At 44.6% G+C, this 24,076-nt stretch overlaps 1 protein-coding gene and 1 pseudogene across 1 annotated transcript in view; both read left to right on the top strand.

The window, feature by feature from the left end:
* Positions 1-22,156, top strand: part of PRDM4 (PR/SET domain 4) — a 40,201-nt gene extending 18,045 nt beyond the window's left edge. The window contains exons 7-11 of the mRNA XM_036761585.1: positions 807-892; positions 18,779-18,906; positions 19,799-20,113; positions 20,241-20,409; positions 20,748-22,156. Coding sequence (XP_036617480.1) covers positions 807-892; positions 18,779-18,906; positions 19,799-20,113; positions 20,241-20,409; positions 20,748-21,063 — 1,014 coding nt within the window. The 3' untranslated portion in view covers positions 21,064-22,156. The remainder of the gene's footprint in view (positions 1-806; positions 893-18,778; positions 18,907-19,798; positions 20,114-20,240; positions 20,410-20,747) is intronic.
* On the top strand, positions 11,235-11,625 carry LOC118851974 (annotated as a pseudogene).
* Positions 22,157-24,076: the final 1,920 nt, after the last annotated feature.

Here is a 24,076-nt window from a genome sequence, read left to right as displayed (position 1 = left end):
CTTGCAGTTCTCTGTGAGCCTCATGGAAGGGAGAGAGAGTAGATGGACTTGGCAGTAAATTCCCTGCCTTAGAGGGTCTCATGACACAATGATGCCATCAGTCACTGGAAGCATCTCACAGGAAGGGCTTCTCTCCCTTGGCTCACAGCGTCGGCACCAGGGATATCTAGCTCAGGGTCTTCTGGGGGGCAGTGTGTGTGCGTCGTGTGTGTGCATGCCATGTGTGCATGTGTGTGAAAGTCAGAGGAATGTGGCAGCTGTTGCTTCTGGGTAGCTGGACCTGTGCTCCTGAGGGACGTTGCCAGCCACCATTGATGGGGTGGCAAATATCAGCCTGAGTTTGTCCCTGTGAAGTTCTGTGGCAGTGCTGGCTGGAATCTTTATTGTTGCAGCCAGTTGTGTTCCACCGGGGAGTTCCTCTCATTTTTAAGTTGATTTGTAGACAATTAAAATGTGGAGCTGAGGCTCTTCTCTCTTCCTAGCTCATGAGATTATCTGATGGGAAGATCTGAAAGCCCCAAAGTTCTAACAAGATAACCACGTCAATGCCCAGGGTTTGTCCCTCCATTCAGACACTGGACGAGGTGTGTCATGTCGAAGCTTCCAGGCTAGAGCTGGGGGATGGGCTTTGTGTGCCCAGCGGGGACAGTTGGGCAGCAGTCACTGGGGTTTGCATCCTTGTGTTCCAGGTGTGGGAGGGCCCCTGTGCTCAAGATGCCACTGGGTCCTTTAGCAGCCCTAATCAATGATAATCCATCCTATCCATAACCACTTCTCCCTTTTTTTTTTTGGCCTTCTGCTGGCAGATGTACCACAATGGCGTCCTTGAATTTTGTATCATTACAACGGACGAAAATGAATGTAACTGGATGATGTTTGTGCGCAAAGCCAGGTGAGATAACTGTTGGTGTGAGGAGCACTGGAGCCTCCCCGAAGGCGCTTTCCTTGCCACCAAGCTCTGAGGCCTGCAGGATGCGTATCATCCTCATTTCTCAGACGAGGAGACAGAGGATTTGAGGGGAGGTGATAAGCCCATGCCTCCTGACTCCAGTGGCAGAGTATTTCCTCCTCCTCCACTATGCTGTCTGACTTTAGTAGTTTCAGGGGAAATCCACAGAAAAATCTAGGTTCATGCAAACTTCCATACAAAGGGGCTACCTTTAAGGTTTTTTAAACTGACCACAAGATGTGTAGCAAGTAAAAATGATGCTGAGGCAGTTATCTCCAGGTCAAGATAGCATTTTATTAACAGTGGCACATATACTGTTAGTAATACGGTCTCACTGACACCTCAGCAAAAGGCCAGGACATGAGTACAATCAATTTATTAGGTAGGCTAGCAGTAACTAGTAAACTGGGTCAGTGGCCTCTCTGGATGACCAGAGACCCTGAGTGAGGGCCAACAGGGTCTTTTAAACCTAGGTGTGTCTTCCTTCTCATTGGCCTGACAGTACATCATTGGGACCTTCCCCTGGCAAAGGTAAGATAACCTCAGTTGGTAGGTGGGTTGGCCTTCAGGTGTAGATGCTCACACCCTTCTCTGGCAATTAAGGAATGTTAATTGTTTGCTGGGCATCAATTGCCCGTAGTAATCTTGGCCAGAAAATCAGAAGCTTCCCAAGTGGGATCCCCCTGGTTTTGTCTTTCTTGTGGAGACCAAGTCACCCCTAGTTTCACCAAGGAGGCAAAAGGACAGGAGAATAGTTCCCTGGGGAGGAACCCAGGCCAAGCTGGCTTCTCTGTTTACTGGTAAACAGGAGCAAGGGTCCCATTTGGGAGGGGCCCGGTCCCAGCCCCAGCCCAAAATGCTTAAAGATGTGATATTTACTAAAGTAGATATGTTAAAGAAAATAAAAAATAAAAATAAAGTAGATAATGTAAGCTACAGTTAAGAGTGCTTTTAAATTGGCCTTGACTCTGCTGTCTTTTAACCTTTTTGGACTAGCATTTATCTATTTTCTTCTTCACCTCAGAGTCAAGACCCAGAAAGGGAAAAACTTTAGTTTTATTACTTATGACTGTCCTGTGAGGAGAGTTAACAAATTACTACGTTGATATATTTATGAATTTAGTTGGGAAATCATACCTTAACTAACCCTCTTAAAATTGCATACATAAAATTCTGAACCCAATTTTTAGAACTTGTTATTAGAACATACTCAAGGCCTTTGTATCCCATTAGAATCGTTTACATTTGACATATATAATCATCTGATCTTGTTGCTTTCTCAAAAAAATTTTTTTCACTCCAGCTATTCCCTCCAGCTGCCCATTCCCCCTTAGGAGGATGAGATGCTGCTAAGGATCTAATTCTATACATGAGCACATAGGTAACAACACTCTTTGTAAGTAGATAATGTCTATGCCTAAGTGTAACGGCCACACAAATGAATTTACCTAAGAGATGCTTATTTTACTCCAATTGTAACAAGAGACCTGGGAAAGGGCCTGTAAATAGACTAAGTAGTTAATTCCAGATTACATGAAATGAGTTGTCTATAGTAAAACATATTCACTTATTAACCATGTTCAAATAAACATAGATGTTACACCCACATAGACCACTGTTCTTAAATCCTCTCTAAACATGAGGACATAGTTAAGAGGGTGCTTGTGTAATTTGCTTGCATTTCAGAGCATGCCCCAAACACAAGTTCATTCAAGGATCTAACTTTATACCTGAACATATAACCATTAGTAGGCAGAGGACAAACCCAGGTACTTCTTAACTTAGTTGTTTAGGGCATGGAAAGGACTATAGCTTCAGGTTAAAAAATTTAGATCTTACGTATTTCCTGTTATAATAACTTAGATGTGTTCCAGCATTAATCTGGCTCTGGTAGATAAAGATTTAATATTGTGTTCCTATGTTCTACTGACCGCCTGATATGATTATTGAAATGTGTTATAAAAGGAAAGAAGGACATAACTGTAGTAAGGGAGACATGCTCCCCCCGAGCTTGGTGTCAGTTCCAGGCAGAAGTCATGTAGGCAGTCAGTTGGAGTGACAGAATGTCACAATCTGGCTCACAGTGAGCCAGGTGGGAAAATGTTCTGTTCTAAAGGAAATGTCACGGGGGGAATCAGTCAGGAGAGTCCTACCTCAGCCCATGCCAAAAGTCACTCTTTTGACTCTTCACTGAGGCAGAAATCCACCTGTAGTGTTCACAGATCAGTCACTGCCATGGCGCTGCTGGCATTGTGGGTCACTGGTTCAGTGACATTTCCTGGCAATCATACCTGGAGCCAGACTCAGAATAATACCAATTATAGTCCCATAAGATATAGCTGTAAATAGCAAGTTTCATTAATCATAGTTTAGGACTAGATTCAGTTATTATTACCCTCGTGTTGCTGAGATTAAGCATTCTATGTATGTGTATATATATATATATATATATATTTCTTAGTTAATTCCATAAGACTGGAGTCTGTTAAGACTAGGTTGATTTAAGATATAACTTTAATATATATGACTCCAGGTATAACTTCATAAATTCCATCATCCCAAATCATCATTTATACTGCTACTATAAGATAAACTTTGTAAAAGAGTGTTAGTCATACAAGAGGGGATCTCATTTTTCTCAATGACCACATTCTAGAGTTTCCCAGGATATAGGGAAGCCTTGTCATCAGTAGTCATTCCAGGCAGAGTAGTAAGTCACTGGCTGGGTGAAGGGGCTAAAGGGCTGGGTCACAATGCCTGGGGCCAACCTTCCCTCTCTTCTAAAATGAAAGGCTCATTAAAGCCAGTATGGCCAGTGTTGCTGCTGAAGGGTACTTTTTAAAATTCATAGGATGGTGATACTTCATACCTCCAAAAGATGACAGATTTTGCTGCCAATTTAAGATATAGCTTAAATACAGCTAAATTTACTTGCTCAACGTGAGCTGATGTATAAACTTTCTCAGTGGATATGAAGAGATTTCTTCACTTCTGAATCTCGCAGCTCTCAGATTTAAGCATCCTAGAACCTTATACTGTATCACCAGCAAAGCTGAAACAAACTGATCATCATGCCCAAATAGCAAGTCTCAAAACATCTTAGGAAATGAAACAAAGAAATCTTTGAAATTATTATTAAATCTTAATGAAAGAATTGGCAGCTTTTAGATAACTCCTTAACAGCTGAGTTTACAGCCTAATGGTATCTAGATTGTAAGTGAAACCACTTTTTCTAACAGTGTTGGCACTACCAGAGTTCACAGTATAAGGCTCTGCCAGTTTAGATTTATAATTGTTATTAGGTTAGCTCCAAGTATGCTAGGCTAAATGTTGTAAGCTATTGCTGTTAAAAATTTCTCAGTCTAATATTCTAAGTTGGAACTTTTTTGGCCCAGGCAAAAGCTTCTAAAGAGTCAGGCCAATATCTCACAGGGTGTGGCCCTTTTTTCCTCAGGCCAAAATCCTTAAGAATTTGTATAGAACACAAGGAAGTTAATACAGTGATTGCTAATTTGCTCCATATAAGGAAACATATAAGATATTATGTAAGTCACAACTAAAATGGAACACTGAAAATCACAATAGCCAGTATTTACATAGTGCCAAGTACTCTGCAAATCAGAGTTTCTTGTAAAAGACCCTGAAAGATGAGTGGGCTTAACTACCAGACCTTATCTAATTTCATTTGTTGTAGTCTGAGATGTGAAGATTTCATAACTCTCAGGGCAGTTTGGTATAACAAGTAGGGATATGAATTGAATCTCTCCTCTTTGTAATTTATAGTTCTTAACTAAATTTAAATTACTGTACTTTAAATTGTTAGCAGAGTTGGTAAGATCTCAGGGCTCTGCTGTTCACAGATGAGGACACCTTAATAACTTCACAGAAAACCATTGTCATTATCTTTTATATTTCTAAATAGTTCTCAAACATCAGCCTTCTGACAACTGAATCTATAACCCTAGAGGATTAAAAAAAGAGTTTACTTTTCTTTTTTTTAGTCTTATTTAATATTTTCCCAATTACATGTAAAAATAATTTTAACATTTTTTTCAAATTTTGAGTTTCAAATTCTCTCCTCCTTCCCTTCTCTCCTTCATTGAGAAGACAAGCAATTTGACATAGGTTCTACATGTGTAGTCATGCAAAACACATTTCCATGTAAGTCATCCTGTGAAAGGAAACAGAAACCAAAAAAACCCAAGGAAAATAAAGTATATTTGATCTACATTGAGGCTCCACCAGTTCTTTGTCTGGAGATGGACAGCACCTTTTGTCCTAAGTCCTACAGAACCGTCTTGGACCATGGTATCGCTGAGAATAGCTAAGTTATTCATAGTAGATCATCATGCAATATTAAGTTACTGTGTACAGTGTGCTCCTGGATCTCCTCATTTCACTTTGTACCAGTTCATGTAAATCTTTCCATGTTTTTCTGAGAGTATCCTGCTTATCATTTCTTAAAGCACGATAGTATTCCATCACAATCATATCCATCAACTTGTTCAGCCATTCTCCACCTGGTGGACATCCCCTCAGTTTCCAGTTCTTTGCCACCACAAAAGGAACAGCTATAAACATTTTTGTACACATTGGTTCCTTTCCTTTTTTTATCCCTTGTTTTTTATCTCTTCGGGATACAGACCTAGTAGTGGTATTGCTTGGTCAAAGGGTATACATGGTTTTATAGCCCTTTGGGCCTAGTTCCAAATTGTCCTCTGGAATAGTTGAATCAGTATACAACTTCACCAATAGTACATTAGTGTTTTAATTTTCCCACATCCCCTCTAACATTTGTCATTTTCATTTTCTGTTGTATTAGCCAATTTGACAGGTATGAGGTAATAGCTCAGAGTTGTTTTATTTCTCTCATCAGTAGTAATTTAGAACATTTTTTTTATGTGACTGTAGATAGCTTTGAATACTTTGTCTGAAAACTGTATGTTCATATCCTGTGACCATTTATCAATTGGGGAATGGCTCTTGTTTCTATAAATTTGACCCAATTTTCTATATATTCAAGAAAGGAAGTCTTTATCAGAGAAACAGTAGAATTTTTTGGCAGTAATGATTACCAACTATGTGTTTCCCTCCATCCTATTTTCCCCATTTATCCTACTCTCTCCTTTTACGCTGTCCATTCTCAAAAATGTTTTGCTTCTGACTTTTACCTCCCCTAAACTGCCCTCCTTTGATCAGCTCCCCCATCCCTCACCCTGCCCCCTTCTTGTATTCCCCTTCCCTTCCTACTTTCCTGTATGGTAAGATAGATTTCTAGACCCAATTGAGTGTGTATATTATTCCAATGAGAGGTTCATGTGCTCCCCTCCCTGCTTTCCCCATTTTCCCCTCCACTGCAGAATCTCTTTCAGGCTTCTTTTATGTCATATATATAATTTATCCCATTCTCCCTTTCCCTTTCTCTCAGTGCATTCTTCTTTCTCAGACCTTAATTGTATGTTTTTAGATAATCGTACCATCACATATAACTCACCTCTGCTTTCTGTCTGTGTTATACTCCTAACTCCCCTAGTAATGAGAAAGTTTTTAGGAGTTATAATTTTCCTGTGTAGGAATAGAAACAGAGTTTAACCTTATCCAATCCCTTATGATTTCTCTTTCTTGTTTACCTTTTTATGTTTCTTTTGAATCCTGTATTTTAAAGTCAGATTTTCTACTCCGCTGTAGTCGTTCATCAGGAATACTTGAAAATCCTCTGTTTCATTGAATGTCTGTCTTTCCCCCTGAAGGATTATACTCCGTATTATTGCATAGGTGATTCTTGGTTGTAGTCCTAGCTCTTTTGCCCTCTGGAATGTCATATTCCAAGCTGCTAAATCTTGTGTTATCCTGACTATGGCTCTATGATATGTGAATAGTTTCTTTTTGGCTGCTTGCAGTATTTTCTCCTTGATCTTGGAAGTCTGGAATTTGGCTATAATATTCCTGGGAGTACTTATTTTGGGATCTCTTTCAGGAGATGATTGGTGGAGTCTTTCAGTTTTTGTTTTACCCTCTGGTTCTATAATATCAGAGCGGTTTTCCTTGATTATTTATTGAAAGATGAGATATCTAGGCTCTTATCTCTCCTGGATTTATTTTACAGGTCAGTTGTTTTTCCAGTGAAATATTTCACATTTTCTTCTATTTTTTTTATTATTTTGGTTTTGTTTGATTGTTTCTTGGTGTCTCATAAAGTCATAAGGTTCCACTTGCCCAATTCTAACTTTTAAGGAATTATTTTCTTCAGTGAGGTTTTGTACTTTCTTTTCCATCTGGCCAATTCTACAATTCTTTTCTTCAGTGAATTTTTATATATCTTTTTCCATTTGGCCAATTCTTCTTTTGTTTTTCCCATTATTTATTTATTTAATATTTTTAGTTTTCAGCATTAATTTTCACAAGATTTTGAATTACAAATTTTCTCCCCATTTCTACTCTCCCCCGCACTCCAAGATGGCATATATTCTGATTGCCCCATTCCCCAGTCAGCCCTCCCTTCTGTCACCCCACTCCTCCCCATCCCCTTTTCCCTTACTTACTTGTAGGGCAAGATAGATGTTTATGCCCCATTGCCTATATATCTTATTTCCTAGTTGCATGCAAAAGCTTTTTCTTTTGAACATCTTCTTTTAAAACTTTGAGTTCCAAATTCTCTCCCCGTTTCCCTCCCCACCCACCCTCCCTAAGAAGGCAAGCTAATTCAGCATAGGCCACATGTGTATCATTATGCAAAACCCTTCCACAATACTCATGTTGTAAAAGACTAACTATATTTTGCTCCTTCCTATCCCCCTTTATCCAGTTTTCTCCCTTGACCCTGTCCTTTTTCAAAAGTGTTTGCTTTTGATTACCTCCTCCCCCTATCTGCCCTCCCTTCTATCATCCCCCCCCTTTTTATCTCCTTTCTCCTTCCTTCCTGTGGGGTAAGATACCCAATTGAGTGTGTATGTTATTCCCTCCTCAGGTCAAATCTGATGAGAGCAAGATTCACTCATTCCCCTTCACCTGCCCCCTCTTCCCTCCCAATAGAACTGCTATTTCTTGCCGCTTTTATGTGAGATAATTTACTCTATTCTATCTCTCCCTTTCTCCCTCTCTCAATATATTCCTCTCTCATCCCTTAATTTGATTTTATTTTTTGATATCCCTTCATATTCAATTCACCCTGTGCCCTCTGTCTATATATACACACACACACACACACACATATACACATATGTATACACACACACATATTCCCTTCAGCTACCCTAATACTGAGGTCTCATTTATTGTACACATCATCTTCCAATGTAGGAATGTGAACAAAACAGTTCAACTTTAGTAAGTCCCTTGTGATTTCTCTTTCTTGTTTATCTTTTCATGCGTCTCTTGATTCTTGTGTTTGAAAGTTATATTTTCTATTCAGCTCTGGTCTTTTCACTGAGAAAGCTTGAAAGTCCTCTATTTTATTGAAAATCCATATTTTGCCTTGGAGCATGATACTCAGTTTGGCTGGGTAGGTGATTCTTGGTTTTAATCCTAGCTCCGGAATATCATATTTCAAGCCCTTCAATCCCTTAATGTAGAAGCTGCTAGATTGTTTTTTTCTGGCTGCTTGCAGTATTTTCTCCTTGACATGGAAACTCTGAAATTTGGTGACAATATTCCTAGAAGTTTTCTTTTTGGGATCTTTTTCAGGAGGCTATTGGTGGATTCTTTCAATTTCTATTTTACCCTCTGGCTCTAGAATATCAGGGCAGTTCTCCTTGATAATTTCTTGAAAGATGATATTTAGGCTCTTTTTTTGATTCTGACTTTCAGGTAGTGCAGTAATTTTTAAATTATTTCTCCTGTATCTCTTTTCCAGGTCAGTGGTTTTTCCAATGAGATATTTGACATTATCTTCCATTTTTTTATTCATTTGCTTCTGTTTGATAATATCTTGATTTCTTATAAAGTCACTAGCTTCCACTTGCTCCAGTCTAATTTTTAAGGTAGTATTTTCTTCAGTGCTCTTTCGGACCTCCTTTTCCATTTGTCTAATTCTGCCTTTCAAGGCATTCTTCTCTTCATTGGCTTTTTGTAACTCTTTTGCCATTTGAGTTAGTCTATTTTTTAAGGTGTTGTTTTTTTCAGTATTTTTTTGGGTCTCCTTTAGCAAGTCACTGACTTGTTTTTCATGGTTTTCTCGCATCATTCTCATTTCTCTTCCCAGTTTTTCCTCTACTTCACTAACTTGCTTTTCCAAATCCTTTTTGAGCTCTTCCATGGCCTGAGACCAGTTCATGTTTTTCTTGGAGACTTTTGATGTAGGCTCTTTGACTTTGCTGACTTCTTCTGGCTGCATATTTTGGTCTTCTTTACCACCAAAGAAAGATTCCAAAGTCTGAGTCTGAATCTGAGTCTGTTTTCGCTGCCTGGCCATGTTCCCAGCCAGCTACTTGACCTTTGAGTTTTTCTTCGGGGTATGACTGCTTGTAGAGTAGAGAGTACTTTGTTCAAAGCTTGAGGGGATGCGCTGTTGTTTTCAGAGCTATTTCTCACAGCCAGCTCTGTCACAGCAGTGCTCCTCCTCACCCAAGAAGCACCAACCCAGATTGGACTCAGATCTTAAGTAGGTTCTGCACTCCTGCTCTGATCCGCCACTTAATTCCTCCCACCAGGTGGGCCTGAGGCCGGAAGCAACTGCAGCTGTAGTTCTGTAGCTGCACCACTTCCGCTCCTCCCAGGGTGGTGGCCGAACCCTGAACTCCTTTCACTCTGTCCCCACAGCTTTTCCCACTAACCTTCTCTGTTGTCTTTGGCGTTTGTGGGTTGAGAAGTCTGGTAACTGCCACAGTTCACTGATTCAGGGTGCTAGGACCTGTTGTGCCTGGCTCCTGGTCTGGTTGGTCCAGGCGCAGCCCACGCTGGGTTCTGTTTAGCTCCGATAGACCTTATCCAGTGACCATCCAGGCTCTCCTGGGCTGGAGCCCTGCTTCCCTCTGCTATTTCGTGGGTTCTGCAGTTCTAGAATTTGTTCAGAGCCATTTTTTATCTGTGTTTGGGGGGGGCCTGGGGAAGAGCCCTAGGAAAATACCTGCTTTGCAGCTGCCATCTTGGCTCCTCCCAATTCTTCTTTTTAAGGCTCCTCGTTGGCTTTTTGTACCTCTTTTACCGTTTGGCCTGATGTCTTTTATAAGGTATCATTTTCTTCAAGTTTGTTTTTTTTAGTGCCTCCTTTACCAAACTGTTAACCCCTTTTTCATGATTTTCTTGCATCATTCTCATTTCTTTTCCCAATTTTTCCTCTACCTCTCTTACTTGATTTTTAAAATCCTTTTTGAGCTCTTCCTTGGCCTAAGACCAATTCACATTTTCCTCTGAGGCTTTGAATGTGGGAATTTTAACTTTGTTGTCTTCTTCTGAGTGTGTGTTTTGATCTCACCCTAACCCTTAATGTGTCCTGGCTCTAACTCTAACCCTAACCCTAACCCTTGTCACCATAGTAACTTTCTATAGTTGGAAGTTTTTTTCTGTTGTTTGATCATTTTCTAGCTTATTTCTTGACTTTTAACTCTATGCTAAAGTGGGGCTCTGCTCCTCAAGTGGAGGAGGTGCTGTCCCAAGCTTCAGGTTCTTTGTGCAGCTGTTTTCAGAGGTGATTCTGGGGACGTGTAAGGTTTTGGCTTTCCCAGGGCAGTGTGATCTAGGCAGAGGTGTGCGTCCTACTTTCCTGTCCTAGGTACTGGTTTGTGAGCCCCCACAGTCTCTGCTGTGCTAGTGCTCCTCCTCACACCCCCGACTGCAGCCATGCCACAAAGTCCTGCCAGGGGACCCCTGGAGGTCTCCTTCTCACCCATCGTCCAGCCCCCTTACCATCTGTGGTGTGAGAGGTCTGGACACTGCCACTGTTGGCACTGACTCAGTGACCCCGAGGCCTGCTTGCAGCTTGTTAGGACCCCGTCTGCAGTGCTGTGGCCTGTGCTGGACTGGGTTCCGCTCTCACCCTGCCAACCTTTTACGTTGTCTTGGGCCAATTAGATTCTAATTATCACCATTTTCCGACTTAGGAGACCATATTCCCTTTGAAGTGAGACCAGAATAGAGTCAGTCACACCTAGATCGATTTTTACAAATGGTATCATATTGAGTTTGCCAGCTAGGAGCAGTCTTGGAGCACACTTAGACCACATCCTAATTTAGTTTCAAGACATATTTTGACCAAATCAAATCTGAGTTTTATAACTACTAATGACAGCATTTAGAAACTCAGAGAATTTCTGGCAGCCTTCAAGATTGAGAGCTCAGATGGACCAAGATGGCGCCGTCCCTGATGTCGCTGCCGCTGCTGTCCCAGCTCCTCTCCGGGGCCCGGCCCCCATGCCACACTTTGGTTCGTTCAGCATTTTACATTCGGGGCAACCCAAATGACAAACCCAACTGGCTGAAAGTTAATGCTAACCTTGGGCACTACTGCAGGCCTGTGGGCCTTTCTCCTCCAACAACACAAAGAAGATATTTTAGAGTATGAAAGAAGAAAAAGTCTAGAATAAATTATTTGAATCTGCTTCTTTCCTAATTGTGTGCTGTAAGAAGGGATGACAACCAGCTTGTGGGTCCATTGAATGATATATGAGAAAAACAACATGTGTTAGGATTTCTCTACAGTATCACAGAATGTACAAATAAAAAGTTATCTAAAAAAAGGATACCTGCCCACTTTTCAGGTTATATACTTCCTATCAACTTGTAGAAAAGTCAGTTTGGAACCAGCATTGAATCCACTTGTACAGATGAGAGGGACCTTACTTATATTTGAAAGGCATTAACATAGATAAGCAAATTAAGAATTTCAATAAAAACAAAATAAAACCCACTGCCTGAAATTGAAAAAAAAAAAAAAAGATTGAGAGCTCAGTGTTATCACTTAGTTCATTCTTAGACACAAAGAAGTGCTCCCAACTCTCTAAAATTTTTCTTCTACTTTGAAATCACTCGAAAAGCCTAAGTCCTTGTCCCCACCCTGTTGCTTTCCCTGAAGGTGAGAGATAGGGTGGAGGCCACAGAGCAGTTTCTCTTTCTCCTTCCTGAAGCTTCTTCATTTCGTAGAAGCTGGAAATCCTCCTTACCTTTTATTTCCTTCATATTCTTTTTTCAAAACTTTCCTTTACCTTCTCGATTCCTTAAGTCTCTATATTTCAATAATATCCCAGACTATCCATAGAACTGAATTTTTCCTGTAGCACAGAAAGCTCAACTCAGGAGACTTTTTTATTTATTTACCTTTAACAGCTAAACTCTGTTGAATTATTGCTTGATTAGTTACAATTCTGATATACTCTAGGAGATAAAAGGACTTCCTACCTCTCCTACTCTCCCAGAAAGAGAGATAGAACTGCCCTGTGCACTTCCATTCCCAGCATACAAAGTTAGTAATTACAAAAATCTCTAAGCCATAACCTTTGAGGACAGAAGGCCTGCTTCTGTTGAGGCCCAGGAGGGCCAGAGAGGCTTCTGAGTTCTCTCAGGCCTGGTTAACAACTTACAGAAGCCCAATCTACTTAAAACTTTTTTTTTTTTGAGGCAATCCAGATTAAGTGACTTGCCCAGGGTCACACAGGTAGTAAGTGTCTGAAGCTAGATTTGAACTCAGGTCCTCCTGACTCCAGGTCCAGTGCTTTGTCTACTGTACCACCTAGCTGCCCCTCAAAGCATTTTTCCAAATTAAATTGTATTCATTGTCTTTTCTTTTCTGTCTGCTTATTCTTCACTTTTCAGAATTCTCTCATTTCCTAATCAAGAGAGTTGCTTTTTTCAATTCTTAACATTTCTTTTACAAACAGTTTTTACAATGGTACCATACATTTTTAAACATTAATTGCTGACATTCTAAATTAATTGCATTCAATGCCAACATAAAGGAACTTTTGCAGTTTGTAACATATTTCCCTGATATCAGCTGTTGGGACAGAGTCCCAAGTTTGCACAGGTGATCTTGTCCCATTTGCTTTACAAGGAGATCTTGGCATAAGGGGAAAGGAAAGTATCACAGAAGGGGGACCCATGGAGTTGGACCTACTCATTAAGACGGATTTAGAGGCTCTTGTATCTAGCAAATGTGTCCCCAACCTTAACAGATAACATGGGATTCACTGTGTTGGGGAGAGGAATGAGGGTAACAGGCTAGGACCTCACGTTCTGCAAAAACTAAATCCCTCTTCAAGATCCATGGCCCTTTGCCTCCCCAGCACCCTCATGCATTGTTGTTTTTCTGGGAGCCTCTAGATCCATTCCCCCTTTCATTCTTGAGGTCCCTTTTCTTTCTACAATCTGTGGCAACGTGGCCCTTCCTTCTTCAATAAAAAGGAGATTTGGGGATGTTCCCTGGAGGTACCCGTGTGAGAGAGCCAGGAATGGCTGCATTACTGCATGGTGCATTGTGAGCTGCAGTAGTGACAGCTTGTCCCTCCTCTTTTTGCTGGTTTTCCTCCTGTCTTTCCTATTTCTGTTTCTCCAAGTTGGCCTCACCTTTCAGCTGGCCTGTGAGCATCTCATGCGACCCAGGGTCTCCTTTATGGAAACGCCTTCTTATTTCTGCCAGTGATTGATTAACAAAGTGCGTATGCATAGTACATGCATCTTGAGGGTTGATGGCATCTTATCTCACACACAGTTTAGTACTTTTGCACAGCCTGTCATAAAAATGATCAGGATTCTCACCCTCCTCCTGCACTGTCTCCTGGAATTTAGACCAGTTCTCTGGAACTCGCTGTGTAGTCATTCATACAGTTAAGCAAAGATTGCCTGGCCTGCTCTGCTCTGATATAATCATCTGGATTGTTGGGGTCCCAGTGTGAGTCTTGTAAAGCCCAACTGGGGAGACCCTTGGGATTGGGGACTTCCGCTTCCCCCAGAGCCAACCTTTTTGTTGCTTCTGTGATGGCTCATCTCTCTCTCCTGAGGAGAGTAGATACACTATTAAATCAGCTACATTTTCCCAGGCAGGATTATAACTTTTAGCTGTTATTTTGAAAGTGACCTCTAACTGCTCCGGGGTCCTTGTGGATTCTAGGAATGTTACTTCCCTAGGTGGAGGGGGTCTGAGGGGCTGAAAGGCTTGTGTTGCCTAACAAAAACTACACTGCCCCTTAGAGCATGACTAATGGTTTTTTGAAAGGGAAAAATGCCACCAGATCATTGAAATTCATTTAAAGGATCAGTTAGTTTGTTTCATAAATACCAATAGTCTAACTGATTGGGGTTTTTATCTCTGCCAAGACTAATCTTAAATCTTTCAGGTTATCCTGATGAAAAGTTTCAGACTCAAGCCAAAATAATTCACCAACTGAATTTTTCCCTGTTTTAAACGAGATATTACAAAACCTAATTGCTTGGTTTATTTGTCATGCTTGGCTCACCGAAGAGTTCTCCCTTATCCCATGTTTCAAGGAGCTTCTCCAAAGGAGTTTGCTTTGGCATGTTATTTTTGCTAATTCTAGCTCCCATTAAAAAAAAATCTTAAATCTGGAAAACCGGTGAGACAGACAGACACCACACACAAAGACAATTAATTTGGTCTTCCTTCTGGCTGTTAGCTTCGTGCCTCTCAATTTTACTTCCCCTTATCAGGTAAAGTATCTTATCTGTTTGGAGGAATTAAAAAGATTTGATTTATTTATTTTTTTACTGGTTCAGTTTCTAGCTCAGCTTTTTGAGTGGACAATAGAGATATGATTTCCAAGAGTGCCCTTTTGAGATTCCTGTTATTTTTCAGGAGACCCTCCCCAGGGAGCTACATGGTTTAGCTAAATAGCCTAGTCGAAGGCCTGGTGCTCGGTTTATGAATCTGGTTTATGACTAATCAGATCTCAGGAGTCCCTGGCAGAAATCCGTTCCTGACTATTTAAAGTGTCAAAAAAAAAAAAAACCTGAAAACTGGATGCCAGTTTTTTTAGCACCAAAATTAGTGGTCAGTTAATGGCTAAAGAAAAACCTGTTGGTGCTTTTGGTACAAAGAGAACCTCCTGGGGAGACAGAGGATTTCCCCATTGACCCTTGTTTTCTATGAGTGGGTTCCTGCTGCCATGCTCACCCAGCATAGAGGCTGCTGCTGCTGGGTTCAGTCCTTTGTTTGGAGACACAGTTTATAAGCTAATGGAGGGCACAATTAAGGACTAACCTCTCTCCCTAAGTGAATTAAAGGGGCATTGTCACCCAGTACCCCTGATGAAATTACAGCTAAAACAAAGAAAGGTTTGTGGCCCATAATAGCAAGCTGATTCAGTCATAAGGGAAAAGGGGACTTGGTCTCATCCTCACTCATGCATAAAAACACAAACCCCCTTTAGGTCAGCAGTGGGATACAAATCAATTTTCTCTGTTCCCCTGGGACCCCCACTAGGAGACTAGATAGCGATGGTTCAATAGGCACTCTCAATTCCCTGGAGCTAAAAAGCAAAAAACACCAATAGGATGCTTTGCAACTCTGCCTAGAAATATTAGGAACTTAATTCTCCAAAAAGTCTTGGAGGTCACCAAAGAAGCAAATTAGTGCCCACGTTTCTGGGAGAAATATGGGACTTTCTCAATTTTGTATGCTTGGAAGAATGCTGAAAATGGATGCACACCCAAATCAACACCTGATTGCCTTCCAGTCCCACTTGGAGAGACAAACAATTCCCTTCACAGGCGGTTCAGGGAATGTAACTAGATTTTATTGCCAATTGTTTCCAAACATATATACAAAGTTGCAACTTTTAATACAAAAATATCCCCAGGGGGATCCTTACCTCCTTGCCCAGAGATCTTGGATTTCAGGAGAGAGTCAGGTCACAGCCACAGTTTCCTAGAAGAAAAACATTTCTGTTGGGTGGAGTCCACCCAGATCCAAAGAAGCAAGAGATTCTTCTAAGGGACTGGGGGGACCTGGCCTTCACCCTAAAATCCTCCATGAGCCCCCAAAACTAACAAGTAAAAATGATACTGAGGCAGTTATCTCCAGCATTTTATTAACAGTGACATGTATACTGTTAGTAACACGGTCTCACTGGCACCTCAGCAAAAAGCCAGGACATGAGCGTGATCAATTTATTAGCTAGGCTAGCAGCAACCAGTATACTGGGTCAGTGGCCTCTCTGGATGACCAGAGACCCTGAGTGAGGGCCAACAGGGTCTTTTAAACCTAGGTGTGTCTTCCTTCTCATTGGCCTGACAGTACATCATTGGGACCTTCCCCTGGCAAAGGTAAGACAACCTCAGTTGGTAGGTGGGTTGGCCTTCAGGTGTGGTTGCTCACACCCCTCTCTGGCAATTAAGGAATGTTAATTGTTTGCTGGGCATCAATTGCCCATAGTAATCTTGGCCAGAAAATCAGAAGCTTCCCAAGTGGGATCCCCCTGGTTTTGTCTTCCTTGTGGAGACCAAGTCACCCCTAGTTTCACCAAGGAGGCAAAAGGACAGGAGAATAGTTCCCTGGGGAGGAACCCAGGCCAAGCTGGCTTCTCTGTTTACTGGTAAACAGGAGCAAGGTTCCTACTTGGGAGGGGCCCAGCCCAGGTTAACAAGCCTGTGCCTTATGGGGCAGGAAGTCGCACCCTTTAGGAACTGCCCATGATCTAGGCAGAGAAGTGGGGTCTGACAAAAAGAGAGAAAGGATGGATTTCAGGTTAATATGATAAAGCATAGTGCTAATTTTCCCCAGATCTTAGTGTGAGCAGCTGCTTAAATTCATTGTTAACCTAAACATAATTCCCTTGAGTTGTGAACAGTCTATCTTAATTTATCAAGTTAGTAACGAAAACCATAATTATCCTAGAGTATATTTTCACAAGAGTCTCAGAATTGAGAGAGTTGGCAGGGACCCTTAGCCATGCCCTGCCATCTTGTCTCTGCTTGAAGACCCCTGGGGTTGTGACGCCTTCAATTTATACCCATTGCTTATGTTTCCACCCTTGGGTCAGAAAGAACAGGTGTGATCCCTCCTCCAGGACAGTCCTTCAGATACTTGAAGAGAGCCCCCATGTCCTCCTACCACCACCGTACCCTCTCCTGGAGTCTTCTCTTGGATCCAGACCTGCCCATTCCTTCAGCTGATCCTCACATGAGGTAGATTCAAGGCCCTTCTTCGCTGTGCTGGTTGCCCTCCTCTGGACATCCACAATCCACCAATTTTCCATGTCCTTATAGTGGTGCCCAGACCTCAGCACTACAAGCTCCAGACAGTATGAGGAGAACAAAGGACTGAATGGTCCCCTCCCTCTTCCTGGAAGCTGTGCCTCCTAAGGGATTGTGTTGACTTTTTGGTCTCCGTAGCTTACTGTTTACTTGTTAGCAGTCCACTAACACCCTCAGATCTTTTTCAAAACTCGTCCCTAAGCATCTGGTAAAGTTGGATTTTTTCAACTCACATGCAACACTTTACATTTATCACTATTTAATTTCATCTTATTCAATTTATCCCAGTGCTGTGGCTTTTCAGGACCTTTCTGGATGCTGTGTCGTTCACTGTAGAGTTAGTTATGGGCAGCCTTCCTCTTAAGTCATTGATAAAAATGTTACCCAGACCAGGCTGGAGGCTGACCCCCTGGAGTACTCCACTGGAGACCTTCTCATTTGCCATTCACCATTCCTGCTTGACCCACTTCTTAACCCATTTAAATTGTATTATCTTCTAATCCATCTCTGCCCTCAGGTGCTAAGTTAAAAGATTTGCCAGGGCCCCTGTGTCCCATATCTGGAGCATTCCCCTCATTTGCTCTGGGCCAGACCTCCTGTCAGAAAAAGGCACCGAAGGCAGGCTGGCAGGTACCTTCCTGGGTTGGTGGAGCCAGTTCGGGGGAGGCCCTGCTCTCATCTCTCCAGTGAGCCATTCTGGGATTTTCCCGGGAATCAGAGTTGGTGGGCTGGGCAGCTTATTCTCTGACTTTTCTGAAAATCCAGACATTTGCCCCTCCAGGCTTGTGCTCTCTCCCTCCTTTTCCATGATCTTTCACGTCATGGGTTTGTGCTGTTCCTGAGCTGGAGGCCAGAGCTGCACCCAGGCCTCTTCCTGGTGGTCCCTCCCTGTCAAGCCCTTTGGTCTTCCCATTCCCAGGGCAGCAGCTCCAGCCCTCCTGGGCCGCCTTGTTCCACTGAAAGCCCCAGCCTGTTGGTCGCTCCTTGGACTCACTTCTTGCCTGTTTTTTTTCCGACCCCATTTTTTTATTGTCTGCTTTCTCTGTCCACCTGATCTCCATCGAGAGCTGCCGTGCCCTGGTGTATTGCATTTGCCATCCTTGGGAGGATGTCTTCCTCACCATGTCCAACTCTGTGCTTCAGCAAAAGCCTCAGGCCTGTTCTTAATCCCCAGTCCCATGATCCTTTCCTTTCTCTTTTTCCTATGTAACGATCTGCTCCTGTCACAGGTGATGATGTGAAACTTTGAGTCCGATAATACTGAGAGATATATAAGTTCTTTGTCTTGGCCTGGCATTCTTTTGGTTGATTTTATTTATGACAATTCAGACACTGAGCATCTTACCTGGGGCACAGATTTGGGTGTAGGAGGAGCAACAGGTTCCCTCTTTTTTTGGAAGGGAGGGTTATTTCTTATTAGAGTACCCCCTTCTCAAATGCCATGCCCTTCCTCCAGAGACAGACTATGATCAGGATTCAACTTGGCCAGGGCAGGGAACTGGTGTCCTAAGGGGAATCCTGTTTGGAGGTAAATGCCTTCAGTGATTGTGGAGAAGCCACAGGAATGGCGTGATGGCCCAGAGTTTCAGGCCTTGTGGTGTTGGCTTGTTGCCCATACCTGATCAGAGCAGTGCTTTTGGCATTTCCAAATCCTGAGCCTGACCGGTTCTCAAATGTGTGGTGTTACAGGAACCGGGAAGAACAAAATCTGGTTGCTTATCCTCATGATGGAAAAATCTACTTCTGCACCTCTCAGGATATCCCTCCGGAAAACGAGCTGCTTTTTTATTACAGCCGGGACTATGCCCAGCAGATTGGTAAGTTGATGCACAGATTCCCTTTCTTTCATAAATCATGAGTATGGAAAATGGGAGAAACAGAAATAAGCCTCATCGCAGATACTAACTTGTGTCCCTCTGTGGCTTTCTGAGAGTCTTCAGTTTCCTTCCACACAATGAGGCTGTCCCTCACTGCCCAACATGGGGAGGGGGGCCTCCAAATCACTGAGATTCTCAGATGGAAGAAAAGGTCAAGGCTGAGCCTTCTCCCAACAGGAGATTCCCCTCCCCTCCTAGGAGACAGTGGCAGGGAGACCTTGGAGGTTCATTTCCAAGCATCCATATGTGATTCTGCAGACAGTCCCACTCATGTAGTGGTGCCCTTAGTCCACTGTGGTGACCTTCGCAGGACTATGAGTGGGCAGCCATGGAGGCTGTTGAGTCAGCCCCTCATTCACAGAAGAGGGAATGAGGCCCATGGAGGTAATGGTTCACCAGGGAGCCCAGTTCTCAGACTCCAGGCCCACAACCATAGTGGCCTTGCACCCTGCACACGTTCTCTGGTCCCTGGCCCCTGAGGACAAGCCACTCTGACCTTGTGCCCTGCTCAGAGGTCCTGGTTGTGCCGGGCAGGAGGTTGCCAGAGCTGGTGCCCGGCACCTTTGGGCCTCCTCTTCAGGGCAGGCCCTTGTCCAACAGGTCAGTCATGGCTGACACAGGAAAGACTCATGTCGGGAACAGAGCATTGTAGTAAGTGAATGTTTCCTGTCTGTAAGAGTCGGCCTCCATCTGTACCGTGTGAGTACTTGAGGAAAGCTGGAGGTGTTTTCTTGTCCCCGGAACAGACTGGCCACAGGCGGTTATCAGCGACATCTCCGGTCCTGAGATCGGGGCACGGATTGGGCCTAACCCTGGGTGGATTTGCCTTTAGGTGTTCCTGAGCACCCAGATGTGCATGTCTGTAACTGTGGCAAGGAGTGCAACTCCTACACAGAGTTCAAAGCCCACCTGAGCAGCCACATCCACCACCACCTGCCAAGCCAGAGCCACGGTGGCAGCCATGGGCCCAACCACAGCAAGGAGAGGAAGTGGAAGTGCTCAATGTGTCCACAGGCATTCATCTCGCCATCCAAGCTCCACGTGCATTTCATGGGCCACATGGGGATGAAGCCCCACAAGTGTGACTTCTGTAGCAAGGCTTTCAGCGATCCCAGCAACCTACGCACACACCTGAAGATCCACACAGGTAAGGAGGGGAGGCCCGGGGGGTGGAGGGCCCCAGACCCCCACATGGCCCCCTCCCTCCCTCCTGGGGAGTCCTGGGGCTGGTGGCAGGGGAGGCTCACAAGTTTGTCCTTTGTGCCGCCATCCAGGCCAAAAGAACTACAGGTGTGCGCTATGTGATAAGTCCTTCACCCAGAAGGCTCACCTGGAGTCACACATGGTCATCCACACGGGAGAGAAGAATTTGAAGTGTGATTACTGTGACAAGCTCTTCATGCGACGGCAAGACCTCAAGCAGCATGTGCTCACCCACACACAGTACGTATGTCAGGCCAGGGACACTGGGGATGCTGGGGAGCTGCCCTTCAGCCCCTTGTAAAACTGGGGAGGCTGGACCCTTCATAGCCTCCGTGCTCTGTGGCTCTTTGAGGATCAGGACTTGCTCACATTTGAAAGAGCACAGCCCTGTGAAGGGGGCAGTGACTGGCCCACAATCTCACAGTCCGTTGTCTGGGTGGGATTCTAGCCCAGGTCTCGGCTCTAGGCACAGGGCTCTGCTGGTTCTGCCACACTTGTGGGAGTGTGTGGATGAATAGGGGTCAGGACTGACCTAAGGTCACGTCTAAAATCAGGCTTTCTCCTTTGTGCTCCCCCAGAGAGCGGCAGATCAAGTGTCCCAAGTGTGAGAAGCTCTTCTTGAGGACGAATCACCTGAAGAAGCATCTCAACTCTCACGAGGGGAAGCGGGATTACGTCTGTGAGAAGTGTTCCAAGGCTTACCTGACCAAATATCATCTCACACGGCACCTGAAGATCTGCAAAGGCCCCACTTCCAGCTCGTCAGCCCAGGAGGAAGAGGACGATGATGATTCAGAGGAGGAAGAGTTAGGAGACCCTGTGGGGGCCGAGGATTGTCGGCTGGGTGGGGCCGTGTATGCTGCTGCCGACGACGGCCTCTCTGGACACAAATGAGGCTGGACGGAAGCAGTTTAGAGGGAGAAGAGGGAAAATCCAGCGACCCTCCCCCCCACCTCCACCCCGCATTTTTATACATAAATGCAGCTTTTTATTTCTTTCCAGCCAGTGGCCAAAACAGACTTTGAATGAGAATGGGCAAAGCACTTAGAGAAGCCTGTGTCCTTATTTCCACAGCCATGAGAGGAGAGCAGACAGCAGGGAGAGAGCATCAGCCTCCCAGGGACATTTCAGAGCCTCTGGTTCGAGTGATGAGTGAGCCAGTCAGATGATTGTAGATTCCATCCTGATGGCTCTTCGCTTCCCCTGCACCTTGAAGGTCAGGGCTGGCCTTGCAGCTCCCTCGAGTACCGGTCAGCACGTCATATAATCACTCTCAAGGCTCCCCTTGAAAGGAAGAATTGGGGCCTGTGGGTCGTGATCTACGGCCCTAGCTTCAGCTGTTGTGAGAGCATGCAAAGTGACTTTCTCCTTAGGCCCAGACTCACTGTCCATGTCTACCACCAGGGCTTATAGGGGGTGGGTGACAGGAGAGCTACCCAGGGACCACCAGCTACCTAGAGGCCAAGGGACGGAGTGGATGAGGGGTGAGAGTATCTGCCTAGCAGCCCCTGCCAGTGGGGGCTGCCAGGGGTTAAAGGTGGACAGCGCTAGCAGAGTCCTCTTGGACGGAGCAGTGAGGTGGTCCCTGGGAGGGCCACTAGGCCAGAACAGAGAAGTATCTGCAACATTCAGGTGAGACTCTCAAGCTTTTCCATCAGGATGGCTTTGCCTTCCAAGTGTAGATCTTGGGCCTCCAGGGGAACCTGACACCAGAGGGGCACATGAGAAATCGGGACGTGCTGGTGCTCAAGAAATAGCCTGGGGCTGCCCGCAGACAGGGAGGTGCCCTGTGCCTGGTGTCCACGCTGCCCTTTTGGCTGACGGTTTCTGGTCCCACTTCCCAGTGTAGAGATCACATCCTCTGGGGTGGGAGCGGACGTGACTGGGAAGGTAATGCTGCTATTCTATTTATTGAATGAATATATTTCATTCAAACCTGTACTCTAGGAAAAAATTAAAATCAAAAACATTTTTTAAAGAAAAGGCATATTGTTCGCGAGATGTGTGTATATGTTTAAAGCCCAGCTAGGGGAAGGAAGCGTCGCATTGGCATCTAGTGGGGTTTCATCTGGCAGGGCTTTGTACTGTCCTTGCCCTATTCCTTGTCCTGGCCCTCCAGCTCCTGTCTCTTTTCCTCTTCCTGCTTCGGCTCCTCCACCCTCCAGTTCTCCACATCAAGGAAGAGAACGTTTTATTAACAGGGGCACTGGCTGCCAATAGAAAGGGCCAATGGCTTGCCTCAGTTTAACCAAAGACCAAGAATTGATGATGCAACTCAATTTTATAAGCATAGAACAAAGAACAGCACAGGGCAGGTGGAGAAGTAATACGATTGCTTATAAGGTTAGCAGCATCGGGGGGTGAGGGCAGCGTGACTGGTAACATTAAGGAAAGTGGGCAGACAGACACATGGGATTGGGACCATCTCTCTCTCCCTCTCCCTCTCTCTCCCTCTCCCTCCCTCTCTCTCTCTCTCTCCCCCTCTCTCTCCCTCTCCCTCTCTCCCCCCTCTCCCCCCCCTCTCCCCCCCTCCCCCCCTCTCTCCCCCTCTCTCTCTCCCTCTCCCTCTCCCTTTCCCTCTCCCTCTCCCTCTCTCTCCCTTTCTCTCCCTCTCTCTACCTCTGTCTCCCTCTCTCTTTCTCCATCTCCCTCTCTCTCCCTGCCCCCCCTCTCCCTGTCTCTCCCTCTCCCTCCCTCTCCCTCTGTCCCTCTGTCTCCCTCTCTCTTTCTCCCTTTCCCTCTCCCTCTCCCTCTCTCCCTTTCTCCCTCTCCCTCCCTCTGTCTCCCTCTCTCTACCTCTGTCTCCCTCTCTCCCTCTCTCTTTCTCTTTCTCCCTTTCCCTCTCCCTCTCCCTCTCAGAAATGTGGCTTTATGGGACGCAGCTACGTCCAGAGTCTATTGACAGTGGACCAGGGATGTAGACTCATTCGCTCTTGGGAATGAGAGAAGACCACCCTTAATTGGGCAAGGAGAAGCAGAGATGAGGCTGGTCAGCTTGGCTGTTCCCAAGATAACATACAGATGGCATGGAATTTCTCAGGAGCTGAAATTAGGAGGGAGAACAAATTTCCTTGGCACAAAGTAGTTTACAGGTCAGGTACTAGGATAACAGTTCCCTTAGAATTAGAGTTTAATGAGAATATTGAACCTCAAAAGTTGGCTCAGAGTTTTTCTTTAAAGGCGATCGATAGGGAGAGTAAACTTTAGCATCTGTGAGAGAGGAAGGCTGAACTTTTGAACTCCGAGCTTTTTCACTTAGGGACAAAGAAGAGGCTTGGGTTATACAATTAAGAATAAGATTACAGAATTCTATCAGTTACAGAGTGAAATAAAAATGCAGGGTTGATACTCAATTTTAACAATCCTCAGGATGCCCACACACAGGCCGAGGCCATGAGCTGGGGCAGGGGGGGCACATCCTTTCTAGGTCAGGGCCATGAATGTGGAGTGGCATAGCCAGGGTCTGGGACCACCCCGGCGAGAACAGTCAGCCAGAAGCCCAATTTCATCTCCAGACACAAGTTGGGTTTAGCCACAGCCAGGCTTCAGTGTCCCAAAGGTAACTCGGAATTCACATCTGGGCAGTGGACTTGCGATGGCCCCCCAGCCTTCACTTCTTGCCTTCTCCAGGTTTTTGCCCCAAGACTCCGTTTTTTTCTGACTCTCAAGGGCAGCCTCAGTCACAGTAGATCTAGAAGGGTCCTTAGCCCTTTGGACAGCCCCCCCACATTTTACACAACTGAGGCAGACAGGATAAGTGACATGCCTAGGGTCACACAGCTAGCAAGTGCCTGAGGCCAGATTTGGAGTCAGGTCTTTAAGCCTCTGTGTCCAGCACGGTGTCTGCTGCACTGTCTAGCTGCAGGACTTTACCTCAGCGTTTAACCCATACCCTTAAAGGGCAGCT

Source organism: Trichosurus vulpecula, chromosome 5 (assembly GCF_011100635.1).
Source record: "Trichosurus vulpecula isolate mTriVul1 chromosome 5, mTriVul1.pri, whole genome shotgun sequence".
Taxonomy (NCBI): Eukaryota; Metazoa; Chordata; class Mammalia; order Diprotodontia; family Phalangeridae; genus Trichosurus; species Trichosurus vulpecula.
Note: the sequence above shows the minus strand (reverse complement) of the source record. Positions and strands in the feature narration are given on the sequence as shown.